This window comes from Macaca mulatta, chromosome 3 (assembly GCF_049350105.2).
Source record: "Macaca mulatta isolate MMU2019108-1 chromosome 3, T2T-MMU8v2.0, whole genome shotgun sequence".
NCBI classification, from domain to species: Eukaryota; Metazoa; Chordata; class Mammalia; order Primates; family Cercopithecidae; genus Macaca; species Macaca mulatta.
The window spans coordinates 137455913-137469926 of NC_133408.1; the positions used below are offsets into that span (position 1 = coordinate 137455913).

The window sequence follows — 14014 nt, forward strand, 5'->3', positions numbered from 1 at the left end:
TGCACTTAAAGGAAGTTACCTATAAAGTGAATATAGAAATTTTCATTAAATCTATATAACATTTTATTTCCCTGACCTTTTCCCATAAAGAACGTCTGTGAATTACTTAATGACTGGGAAAGGTTTGGGAATTAGAGGTAACAAGCATCCATTCATTTTGCTATCTTTATTATATCATTAAATTTTAGCAAATAAACCCTTGAGTTTTTTTCCTTTTCAGAGAGTGAAATTTTAATATTTAGAGTCATAAGAATGAAATTTTGAAATTTCATGGTTTTCCCTATTCTATATTGTCTATAAAAATACATAATGACATTGGGATAGCCATTCCCAAAACTGGGGCTACATGAGGCTTAAGTGATTCAAAAGATCTACACATCCCTAAATCTAAAAGCTGAAATTATTAAAAATTAATTAATTAAAGGATCTACACATGCCTAGAAATACTCAAAAGCCTAGATACGCACACCTTTCCCTGCACATCACTAAAATTTGGGCTAGTTATTAAAAGTGGATGCCGAAGGTGACCAAGTGGGTTACATTAAACAAGTATTGCTTTTGGAAAGTAGTTAGATTGGGCATTTTAAAGGTAACGTAAACCCACTGTTCACAAGTTTCCTTCTATATTCAAAGCATAGCAAAGATCATGTGGCTCCATAGCACGTGGATATGGAATAGTTATGTCCTACATTTGAGTATTAGCGTGCGAGTAGGAGAATTACACATATGCAGCTGTGTTACTGGAAAGTGCATAAAATTCTGAAATCCTTTAACAATTCTGATATGTATTTTATTATTTTATTATTAATTGGCAATTTCAAAATAAGTAAGATACCTGCCTAACAGCTTTTTATTTTGGGTGGTCATTAAGACAAGTTTTGATGGCCAGCTTGTCTGACATTCTTTGTGTCTAAAACATTCTGAATTTGGCCTAAGATTTTCACCGGAACTCTCCTCTGCTTTGGACATCCACCATAAGACTAGAGTAGCACCATGGCTCTTGTTAACTACCAAACTCAAGACACAGTTCCTGTTGCACCTAATAACAAACTTCCAAATAATGTGGAATAGCCACAGTAAATAAACTTGAAATAAATACTATGACTTAGTTTTACTATTGGTTATGAGCTAATGAGCTGAGCAGACAATTTCTGTTAGTGCAGTAAAGGAATCTGAATTTGCCTATGAGTAGACACTAGAGAACTTGCCCAAGGATTGGAGTTTTAAAATAGTGGATATTTGTCCCTCAAAAGAATATATTTTAGATGACTTTATGCATTGTTCAATAGTAATGATAATGGCCAGGTGTGGTGGCTCATGCCTGTAACCCCAACACTTTGGGAGTCTGGAGGCAGGCAGATTGCCTGGGCAACGTAGTGTAAACCCTGTCTCTACTAAAATACAAGCATTAGCTGGGCGTGGTGGCATGTGACTATGGTCCCAGCTACTTCAGGGGCTGAGGTGGGAGGATCGATCGAGCCCAGGGGATTGAGGCTGTGATGAGCCATGATTGAAACCACTGCACTCCAGCCTGGGGGATAGAGTGAGACCTTGTCTCCAAAAAAAAAAAAAAAAAAAAAAAAAAGAAAGAAAAGAAAAGAAAAAAAACAAGGTAATGATAATAGTAACTCTTCCGTTTGTATTTTAATAGTATGTCCATTTTATAGAAAGCACTTTAACATGATATATATTACATTAAGGAAGTGTATCTAAATGGTATTATATATTTACTTTGTTTAAACATACCCCTAATGTTCTTCAATTTTTTGTTAAAATTCAAAATACTTTAATTTTCTGGAAATATAGTAGGGGGACATGACATTCCTTCCTTGCCTCATTTATGGGTTCATTCAGGAGCTTATTTTCCACTTGTCTCTTCTGATTTTCTACAATGTAGACAGCTAGATGACTCTGGATGGCAAGACCAAAATTAAGTACTGTATTTGCTGAATGCATTTTCTTGTGAAAATAATGTCTTTTCCTTCCCATGAGGAAGATCTTTCGATTTTCCCATGAACTTGATGTGTCTTTTTTTTTAAGTTATGTTTCATTTTTGTTTGTTTGTGTTTATGCTTCTCTTGTTTCTATTGCAGTTTGGCCTTGGTATTACCAACCTACAGTTTTTACTATATAAAAGCCAAACTAGAAGAGACAATAACTCAGGCCAGATGTAAGTACTGTGAAAGTGACTTCAGGGTCCATTTGTTATCTCCTAGTACCAGATGTTTAAATACGTCTAGATTTTGGAATACCCAAGGCTTATTAAATATTTTAGTAGGTGTTATTACCAAATCTACAGCAATGATTCTAACCCATTCCAAACATGCAAGGAACAAGAAATATTCTACATGGATAGAATATGAGCAGGTACTCCAGTCTCACTGGCAGTCCCCACCGCCCTTCCCTGCCTTGCTATGTGCTCATAGAATCATTGCAGTGCTGTGTCCTGTTGCTGTCGTTTTAAGGGTCTGCTAGCTGGAGCAAAATGTTTCACATGCTACTTATCAACATAGTCTCTACTCTCATGGCACTGTGCTAGTAAAGCTTTTCCTTTTCTTTCCTTTTCTTTCCTTCTGGTTATTTATTTATTTATTTATTTTGCATTTGGCCAGAATAATATTGTGCTTCACATCTTCTACTTCTTCTACTTTGAATAAATTAATTGCACTGGTCTTTGGCTTTGGTTTGGCAATTAACTTTCTTTTCGTAATCCAAATTAATGTCTCAATAATGCAAATGGATTAATTTTTTTAAGCCTCATTTGGAATGTAGAGTAATTAATACTAGCACATACTTCAAGTTATTGTTTATTTTGTTTTGGGTGACTAGATTTTGTAAAGTAAAATGACCATCATATCCGTTGCACATTGCCAATTATTGCTAACAACCTTAAATTTTTCTGTGAGGATGAAGTAAAAAACAAAACAATACCAAAAATATACATATATGTTTTACATCTGATCTTAAAGTAAGCTACAGTTTCTTTCATTTCTCTGTCAGTTCTTTTTTGCCCTCAGCAGGCCTGGTGTTCATAGTGTATTTCCACTTTCACTTGATAGATAGATATGATGGTCTTTTCACAGCCAGCAATTCTGCATGAGCTAGTTCTTCAATTGATAAATAAGGGGATAACTAGTGAGTTTTTTATTGGTAAATGCTTATGTTTATATTATGTTTATAGCCTGACGTCATTGGTATTACACCTGCATTAATCACTTTGCAAAACAGACCCTTGAAATAACCACAGTACGGAGAGGGTAATCTAGTAATAATTGACAGGACATACTATCCAGTCTTCAAAATATGTCTTTTTTCCCCCAGACTACAGCTGTACATAAATGAACCTTTGATCTATGCACAATATTTTTATTCAAGAAAGTCATTGAATAAAATATTGTTTGTGACCCCCTTTGCTTTACCCTCTTTTTTTTTTGTTTCCCTGCTTTCTCTTTCTGATGGATTTTCACAGCAAAAAAGGGCAAAATGAAGGGCAAGTATTTTCTTGTTGCTCAATTTCTTTCTGTTTAGTACACTTGACATTTCCACTGATATTTTCCTTCCTATTGGATATTATCCTCTGTGCTTCTCATTTACTAAATTTTCCTTCATGATCACTCAAAACTTAGCAGCAAAAAAATGGTAGAAAGAATATGCTGTATTTTCATATGCAACCTGGTTCACACTCAAGTTTTTTCTTGGACTTAAGGAGTTTTGTTGTGTAGCCTTCCACTTACTAATTCATACCTAATATGAGGAATGTTATTAATTCACTAAAGGCATTAATGAGTTTTTTTAACATTGTTTTCTGTATCATAATATTGGTAAACTGTTTATATAAATAATTGGTCTTTAAAATACCTCTGGCATAACATTCATATCAATCACTTTTTAAAAGATATTTGGTTATAGTAGGGTTAGATCAGAAAATTATAGACATAGCATTTTCTTTAAAATAACTATGGGGATCCATGTTATGAAATTAATCCATATTATAATGTTATTGGGAAGCATTGAGGACATTTATATTCATTGATATGTTTCAATTTTAGGATGTAAGTACTCTTTTCAATTTTTCTTATTAATCTTTCTCATGCCTTATTATTATTATAGAATCTCTGGATATATACTCTGAATTATCTATCTAATCCTGTAACATTTTCTTTGCAGATTCGGAAACCCTGAAGCCAGATCATTTTGAAGAATCTGGCTATACATTCATAGCACCAAGGTTGGTTTTGTTGTATTTTTGATACATCTTGTATCAGTAGCTAGGCCTTCAGCAATAGTTCAGAATTGGGTCAAGACTGCTCTGGATTAATTCCATATCACATTATGGAATCAAAGGAAATAATTACTTTAAAACTGAAACAAAATCTTATTTATTCATTTCTTTACTCATTCAAATACGGGAGGCCAAGGCTGGTGGCTCACAAGGTCAAAAGATCAAGACCATCTGGCCAACATGGTGAAGCCCCATGTCCACTGAAAATACAAAAATTAGCTGGGCGTGGTGGCACGTGCCTGTAGTCCCAGCTACTTGGGAGGCTGAGGCAGGAGAATGACTTGAACCCAGGAGGCGGAGGTTGCAGTGAGCCGAGATCGTGCCACTGCACTCTTGCCTGGCAACAGAGCGAGATTCCATCTCAAAAAAAAAAAAAAAAAAAAGGCAATTACTAAGCAATGTAGACTCTGGGATACAATGGGAATAAGATGGATATAGGCTTTGCTCTTGTAGAACAACCAGTGCATCCAACAATAATAGAAAATTGTGTATTTGCACCTGTGAATATATGTATATATACACACACACACAAATATACATATATAAATACACATATATGTACCAATATTTATGTGTATCTTTACACATATGGATAGAATGAACATAATAATGGATTTTTTTAATGGTCTAATTCAACTATCTGGGAGAAATTGTTAACAGTGGCATTGCTTTACATAGTGTTTTAGATGCACCTCATTTCTTCCTACCCAAGTTTACTTCTCTCTCATATAATCCCCCTTCTTTATCACATATGTACATCTTTTTCCCCATCTTGATTTTCTGTAATTATTTGAAACTATTCAATAATCGAAAGATGTTCTTTATTTTACTTTCTTTCCTCAGTTTTTGACTCCTGCTCCATGGCAGACACATATAATATTCAAATATAATTCCCATTAATCTGGGAACAATTTACATAGAAGCTTGGATTATTAATTTTTCACTTTTCTTAAATTACTCCAAAAACCCAAAGATGCATATAAATTGTTCTGAGTTACCTTTTAATTCCTGCAAAAGGATATTTCCGGATTCCGTTTCTACTTTAACATAGGGAATATGGGTTTTTTGAGAAATCTGTGTTAACAAAGCATATTCTTGGCTTTATGAGTGCCCCTATCCTTGAGAAACTTATCTTGCTTGAATGTCCTTTAGTGTGTGACACTGGTGATTGCGCTGTCCTTTGACACTCCATGCTTTCTCTTGCTTGATGACATACTATTCTGATTTTCTTACTCCCTCTCCGGGTGCATATTCACTGTCTCTTTCATGGGTTTCATTTCTTCTGCTGATCACTCATATGAGAGGGCTGCAAAGGGTGCTAGCCCAGGCTCCCTTTTTATCTGAGACTGCATTCAGACCACAAGCCACCCATCTGTTCCCTGCCTACAGGTTAGGTTCATAACTCCCAAAGCTATATGATGGCCATAAACATCTAGAGACAAAGACATATGTGTTTCATTAATATTTCATTAAGTTATTGAATCCTATATTGTATCTATTTTCAGACTTTATATATTTCAACATGAGACATTCATATCTCATGGAAACCAGACAAGAATAACTCTTCAATGTGCTTCAGATTTAGCATCTTATAAATAATTGTTTCCTTTGGAAAGTTCTACCTGTATTGCCTCAGAGGAGAAAATGCCATCCTCCCAAATGAGCAATCTTGAAACCTGTTAGTTGTCCTTCCCTGGTTCCTTTCTCTTGTGTCTCACTTCTCTTTTTTTTTTTTTTTTTGAGATGGAGTCTCGCTCTGCCGCCCAGGCTGGAGTGCAGTGGCCGGATCTCAGCTCACTGCAAGCTCCTCCTCCCGGGTTCACGCCATTCTCCTGCCTCAGCCTCCCGAGTAGTTGGGACTACAGGCGCCCGCCACCGCGCCCGGCTAGTTTTTTGTATTTTTTAGTAGAGACGGGGTTTCACCGTGTTAGCCAGGATGGTCTCGATCTCCTGACCTCGTGATCCGCCCGTCTCGGCCTCCCAAAGTGCTGGGATTACAGGCTTGTGTGTCTCACTTCTAATCAATCACCACGTCTTGCCCATTCTGTCTTATGAGTATCCAGTATATCTGTTCATCTCAGCTGCCTCTGCCCTAATCCAGGCGTCTGCCTTCTCTCATCTAAACTACTACATTTGCCTCTTACTTGATCTCCCTACTTTCATATTTACCCCATATTTCTTAATGCTGTCTCTGTTCTATAACCAGAGAGAGTTTCTAAAATGTGAAAAGAAAAATCATTTTTCTCATCTTCTAAATACAGGCCAGTGGTTCTAGATTATCTTTATGATTATCTGTGCTTTATATTATAGCTTTCAAATGCTCTTCCACCAAGTCCTGGTGTACCAGTGTGGTCCCTCACACTCTAAACTGGGGACCATCTACATCCTGTAGATCAGCTATCAATTTTAAACATAAAGTTTTATTGGAGCACAGTGATGCTTATTTGTTTCTGGAATGTCTTTGGCTGCTTTCTCTACAAACACAGGGTTGAGTAGTTGTGGCATAGACTTTATGGGCCACAAAAGCCTAAATCACTTGCTCCATGGCCCTGTCAGGGAAAGTTTCCCTACCTCTACTCTAAATTTCAGGCATACTAACCTCTTTCAGTTCCTAAATGCACTGTTTTCTTTTTTTTTCTTTTCTTTTCTTTGTTTCTTCTTTCTTTCTTCCTTTCTTTCTTTCTTTTTGTTTTTTTGTTTTTTGTTTTTTTTGTTTTTGTTTTTGTTTTTTTTTGCTTGGTTTCAGTTTTACCTTCTTTCTTCCCTTTTGGGCTACACACACATATATATGCATCCCACTCCCTCCGAAATCCAAACTTTAAAGTTCCTTGATGTGGGGATTTCTTTCCTTTCTTCACTGGTGTGCGCATCCTTCCTGCTTCATAGAATTCTCAATTTCTCTTGGAGAGCACTGGCCACATTTTATTTACTTTCTTCAACAGACCATGACTGTCTATTTGACTTAACATTCAGTTACATTCAATGTAACATTCAGTACATTGAATCCATTGCTGGCACACAGTAGGTACTGTATAAATACCTGGTGACTGGAGAATCTGTAAACATATAAAGAATATTCTTAAAAATTATATCACTAATAATACCTGCAATCTTATTAGTAGTTTTTGAACGCAAGTCACTTAATTAATTTCAAGTTACTTTGAATTACTGAGAGCAACTTTAACCCACTTTAACTAGAAAGAATTTTCTCAGTATTAAGGAGAACATTAGCTAGGAAAAAAACCAGGTCCCGCAGAATATTAACATAACAAAAAATTTAAGAAGGGATTGAATTAGGCCTGCTATGTTGGCAAGACTCTCCATCTCAGGTCTGTATTGTTCTCTACGGTTTCTTCCCTTGTCTCTCCCAGTTATTAAGTAACAGATTATGCACGTTGGTTTTCTCAGCTTCACTATAAGACAAGGTGGAAACTAGGGTAGAATCCAGATAAATAAAGTATTCAATTCTAATTCCTAATTCATAGGCAATGGATTTTGTTTAATCCAGCAGGTATTAGTGTAGGAACAATTTCTGTAGTCAGTGTCACATTTCACATTTTTTCAACAATTCAAAGTTTTAAAATATATTTACATATATGTACAACTATCACTAGAGTTAATTTTAGAACATTTTCATCATTATAAAGAGAAATTAATTCTCTGACCTTAACTGTTACCTACCCATCCTTCATCCAACCCTCCCCAGACCCACGCAACCACTAATCTATTTTCTGTCTCTTACAGCTATATGCTTGTTCTAGACACATCCTATAAATGGAACAATATAATACATGACCATTTGCATCTGCCTTATCTCATGTAGCATGATGTTTTCAAGGTTCATCCATGTTGTAGCACGTATCAGTACTTTTTTATAGCTGAATGATATCAATACAGCTGACTAGAAGACTGGAATTTACTTATGTGTTTAGGGGAGGAGAAAATACTTGAGAAGGAAGAGTATTTGGCATGTGGGACACGCCAATGAATGTCCACTTCAGTTAATGTATGTTAAGCCCTTTATGTGCTTGATTATACATATATAATATATATAAATATATAACATATATGCAATATATATTATATATAATATATAAATTATATATTATATATTATATATAAATTATATATTATATATAAAAATTATATATTATATATATGTGCTGTTGTGAACAGTGTGTATGTATATATGCATATACACTTTTTTAAAAATTTTACTTTAAGTTCTGGGATACATGTGCACAATGTGCAGATTTGTTACGTAGGTATACATGTACCATAGTGGTTTCTGTACCTATCAACAAGTCATCTAGGTTTTAAGCCCCACATGCATTAGAAATTTGTCCTAATGCTGTCCCTCTCCTTGGCCTCCAACAGGCCCCAGTGTGTGACGTTCCCCTCCTGTGTCCATGTGTTCTCATTGTTCAACTCCCACTTGTGTTAGTTTGCTGAGAATGATGGCTTCCAGCTTCATCCATGTCCCTGCAAAGGACATGAACTCATCCTTACTATGACTGCATATTATTCCATGGTGTATCTGTGCCATATTTTCTTTATCCAGTTTATATCATTGATCGGCATTTGGGTTGGTTCCAAGTCTTTGCTATTCTGAACCATGCTGCAATAAACATATGTATGCACATGTCTTCATAGTAGAACGATTTATAATCCTTTGGGTATATAGCCAGTAGTGGGATTGCTAGGCCAAATGGTATTTCTGGTTCTAGATCCTTGAGGAATCGCCACACTGTCTTCCACAATGGTTGAACCAATTTACACTCTCACCAACAATGTAAAAGTGTTCCTATTACACCACGTCCTCTCCAGCATCTGTGGTTTCCTGACTTTTCAATGATCACCATTCTAACTGGCGTGAGATGGTATCTCATTGTGGTTTTGATTTGCATTTCTCTAATAACCAGTGATGATGAGCTTTTTTCTTATGTTTGTTGGCTGCATAAATGTCTTATTTTGAGAAATGTCTGTTCATATCCTTCGCCCACTTTTTGATGGGGTTGTTTGTTTTTTTCTTGGAAATTTAAGTTCTTTGTAGATTCCGGATATTAGCCTTTTGTCAGATGAGTAGATTGTACAACTTTTCTCCCATTCTGTAGGTTGCCTGTTCACTCTGATAATAGTTTCTTTTGCTGTGCAGAAGCTCTTTAGTTTAATTAGATCCCATTTGTCAATTTTGGCTTTTGTTGCCATTGCTTTGAGTGTTTTAGTCATGAAGTCTTTGCCCATGCCTATGTCCTGAATGGTATTATAGCCTGGATTTTCTTCTAGGGTTTTTATGGTTTTAGGTCTTACATTTAAGTCTTTAATCCATCTTGAGTTAATTTTTGTATAAAGTGTAGGGAAGGGGGTCCAGCTTCTGTTTTCTGCATGTGACTAGCCAGTTTTCCCAGCACCATTTATTAAATAGGGAATCTTTTCCCCATTGCTTGTTTTTATCAGGTTTGTCAAAGATCAGATGGTTGTAGATGTGTGGTGTTATTTCTGAGACCTCTGTTCTGTTCCAGTGGTTTATATGTTTTTGTACCAGTATCATGCTGTTTTGGTTACTGTAGCCTTGTAATCCAACAGATAAACAGAACCAATGACAAAAACAACATGATTACCTCATTCAATGCAGAAAAGGCCTTCAATGAAATTCAACACCCCTTCATGCTAAAAACTCATAATAAACTAGGTATTGATGGAACATATCTCAAAATAATAAGAGCTATTTATGACAAACCCACAGCCAATATCATACCGAATGGGCAAAAGCTGGAAGCATTCCCTTTGAAAAAGGCACAAGAAAAGGATGCACTCTCTCACCACTCCTATTCCAACATAGTATTGGAAGTTCTGGCCAGGGCAGTCAGGCAAGAGAAAGAAATAAAGGTATTCAAATAGGAAGAGAGGAAGTCAAATTGTCTCTGTTTGCTGATGACATGATTGTATATTTAGAAAACCCTATTGTCTCTTCCCAAAATCTCCTTAAGCTGATAAGCAACTTCAGCAAAGTCTCAGGATACAAAATCAAAAAAAAAAAATCACAAGCATTCCTTCTTTTTTTTTTTTTTTTTGAAACAGAGTCTCACTTTTGTTTCTCAGGCTGGAGTGCAATGGCGCGATCTCGGCTCACTGCAACCTCCACCTTCTGGGTTCAAGCGATTCATCTGCCTCAGCCTTCCGAGTAGCTGAGATTATAGGTGCCCACCACCATGCCTGGCTAATTTTTTGTATTTTTAGTAGAGATGAGGTTTCACTATCTTGTCCAGACTGGCCTTGAATTCCTGACCTCGTGATCTGCCTGCCTTGGTCTCCCAAGGTACTGGGATTACAGGCACGAGCCATGGCGCCCGGCCACAAGCATTCCTGTACACCAATAATAGATAAACAGAGAGCCAAATCATGAATGAACTCCCATTCCCAGTTGCTACAAAGAGAATAAAATACCTAGGAATACAACTTACAAGGGATGTGTGTGAAGGACCTCTTCATGGAGAACTACAAAACACTGCTCAAAGAAATAAGATAAGATGAGGGGGGAGGGGGGAGGGATTGTATTGGGAGTTATACCTGATGTAAATGATGAGTTGATGGGTGCTGACGAGTTGATGGGTGCAGCACACCAACATGGCACAAGTATACATATGTAACCTGCACGTTATGCACATGTACCCTAGAACTTAAAGTATAATAATAATAATAAATAAATAAATAAGACACAAACAAATGGAAGAACATTCCATGCTCATGGATAGGAATAATCAATATCATGAAAATTGCCTTACTGCCCAAAGTAATTTATAGATTCAGTGCTATCCCCATCAAACTACCACTGACTTTCTTCACAGAATTAGAAAAAACTAAATTTCATATGGAACCAAAAAAGAGCCCAGATAGCCAAGACAATCTAAGCAAAAATAACAAAGCTAGAGGCATCATGCTACCCAATTTCAGAATTATAAATTTTATTGAAGTTTTCCCCTTGAGTGCATGTCTTTTAATATTATATGTGATAAAACTAGAAGTGCTACTGTATCCCAGAGTAACTTGGATGTCTCAAAAAGTACAGAATTTGTATGATTATGTTAGGAAGGGAACAAGGTGCTTTCTGCATTTTTTTAATGTAACATTACTTGAAAGAACAAATTACAGAACTATGGTTATTCAGACTTGGATGCTCAGCAGATATTTTCTCAAAAATAAATCAGATGAGCTTTTTACGTTGAAGAAAACAACTAAGAGTATTTGCTGCCAGTGACAGAAACTGAGCTTTCAAACAAAAATTAGAATTTTGGGAAAGTTGTATACGCTACTATGTACAGGATACCTTCCCAATACTTAATAATGAGTGTAATTTGTCAATATTGTATAATGTATCATTATGTGGAAGTTGTACACAACTCATTTTGTAAATAACCAGTTTATGATTTTACAAAATCACAGATGCTTAAAAGATTAAAGTGTAAGAAAGAATATGGAATTTTAATGTAACAGAAGACAAAAAAAAAACTATTAATGTTGTTTCACGTTCCATGTTACAACTACCCATTAATAAATTACAAATAAACAAGTTTGAGTATGTTATCAAAAAAAGAACAGCCACAATATCCGGAAAAAAACAAGCCTCTCGTCTCTGTGAGGACAAATTTTCTTTACGTACCAAAACAAAATCTTGCAATTGATTGCAGAGACATACTTGTCTTCTCTTGTCAGGAATTAAAGATAATTTGCAAATATGTAAAACACTGCCACTTTTTAAAATCTTTTTTTAAATATTGGTAATATTTTATTAAAATATGTTAACATGTAATGAACTTCAAGATTTCTAGTTTTTTTTATTTTCTGGGTTACTTTATTTTTTATTTATTTTTTATTTTTTTATTTTGAGACAATCATAGATTCACATGCAGTTGCAAGAAATAATACAGACAGAACCTATATACCCTTTACTCAGTTTCCTCCAATGGCAACATCTTGCATAAGTTTAACACAGTGTCACAACCAGGAAACTGACATAAATACAATCCACTAATGTTATTCAAATTTCACTAGCTTTATATCCACTCAATTGCGTTTGGGTATGTATGAAACTCCACGCAGTTTTTTAAAATTTTACTTTAAGTTCTGGGATACGTGTGCGGAACATGCAGGTTTGTTATATTGGTATATATGTGCCATGGTGGTTTGCTGCTCCTATCAACTTGTCATCTAGGTTTTAAGCCCCGCATACATTAGGTTTTTGTCCTAATGCTCTCCCACCCCTTGCTCCCATGCCCCAGGATTTCTGTTTTAATTGCTATATGAGACTCCTAAATCTGTGATATACAATGATAATAGTATAGTAGCTACACCAAAACCTAATATTTATTGAGCACCTACTGTCCAAAGGCCAAATGTTTAATTCACATTGCCTATAATCACCACTTACTGGCAAAGTATTGGTCCATTATAGAAGTGAGGAAATGGAAGTTACAAGAAGCTCAACGGTTTGCAAAGTGTTATAGCTAATAAAAAAAAAAAAAAGAGTTTTCACTACGTTTAATTACCCTGTAAAGTTTCGATTTTAATACCTAATATCTCAAAATGTTTTTTTTTTTTTCAGGGATTACTGCAATGACCTGAAAATATCGGATAATAACACTGAATTTCTTTTAAATTTCAATGAGTTTATTGATAGAAAAACTCCAAACAATCCATCATGTAAGTATGCATTAATTCAAAATGATTGCTTGAGTGTGGTTTTATTGGTTTATAGTATATCATAGGATATGATAGTCATATTACTTTATGTTGTGCTGGTTGTTTATTTACTTTATAACTTTCTAATAGTAAAAGTAACAATTTGATCCTTAATTTTGCAAACTAAAGAAATGTTATTTCATTATTTAGTTACATCAAATTTTCAAAAAAAGGTAATAGATTCTTTCAAATGGTTAAACGTAAATATGGCACGCTCATGTTAGCTCCTCTCAAATTTCGGAAATTTAATTTTGAATGATCTTTTGAAGATTTTTTATAGCATTTTGCCTGCTATATAGAGAAAAACATACATTTTTATAAATTTATTTATATCCTTCAAATAATATAATGAGTTTTAATATGGGTAGAATAAAAACCAAAGTATAAATAAAGATATATCACTTAATGGTTTTCTTCCTTCCTGACATTCTATTTTCATCACAAGTTAACTTTATGTCTTAAAAAATTATGCTTCTGCAATTTTTCATTTATGCGGTAAATCAAGTTAAAATAGACAACAGAAAATTAGTAATTATTTTTTAACAATTATATTTGTCTTTCAGGTCAATTTGCATCATTCATACTCTAAGCTTAATAGAAAATTATGGATACTTGGCTTTTAAATCATTAGAAAATCTAAATCTTTTTTTTTTTTTTTTTGAGACAGAGTCTCGCTCTGTCACCCAGGCTGGAGTGCAGTGGCTAGATCTCAGCTCACTGCAAGCTCCGCCTCCCGGGTTTATGCTATTCTCCTGCCTCAGCCTCCTGAGTAGCTGGGACTACAGGCGCCCGCCAAGTCACCCGGCTAGGTTTTTTTTTTTTTTTGTATTTTTTTTTTTAGTAGAGACGGGGTTTCACCGTGTTGGCCAGGATGGTCTCAATCTCCTGACCTCGTGATCCGCCCGTCTGGGCCTCCCAAAGTGCTGGGATTACAGGCTTGAGCCACCGCGCCTGGCCTATCTAAATCTTTTTTTCTCCTAAAAAATATTTATT

General features: G+C 35.3%; 1 protein-coding gene across 6 annotated transcripts in view; it reads left to right on the forward strand.

Moving 5' to 3' along the window:
* Window positions 1-14014, forward strand: part of CACNA2D1 (calcium voltage-gated channel auxiliary subunit alpha2delta 1) — a 503656-nt gene that overhangs the window by 461856 nt on the left and 27786 nt on the right. For 3 of the 6 annotated variants that reach the window (XM_015134178.3, XM_015134181.3, XM_015134182.3), the window contains 4 exons: window positions 2094-2170; window positions 3470-3490; window positions 4168-4228; window positions 12885-12982. In XM_015134178.3, coding sequence (XP_014989664.1) covers window positions 2094-2170; window positions 3470-3490; window positions 4168-4228; window positions 12885-12982 — 257 coding nt within the window. The remainder of the gene's footprint in view (window positions 1-2093; window positions 2171-3469; window positions 3491-4167; window positions 4229-12884; window positions 12983-14014) is intronic. The other 3 variants (XM_015134179.3, XM_015134183.3, XM_015134184.3) reach the window with 1 other exon arrangement.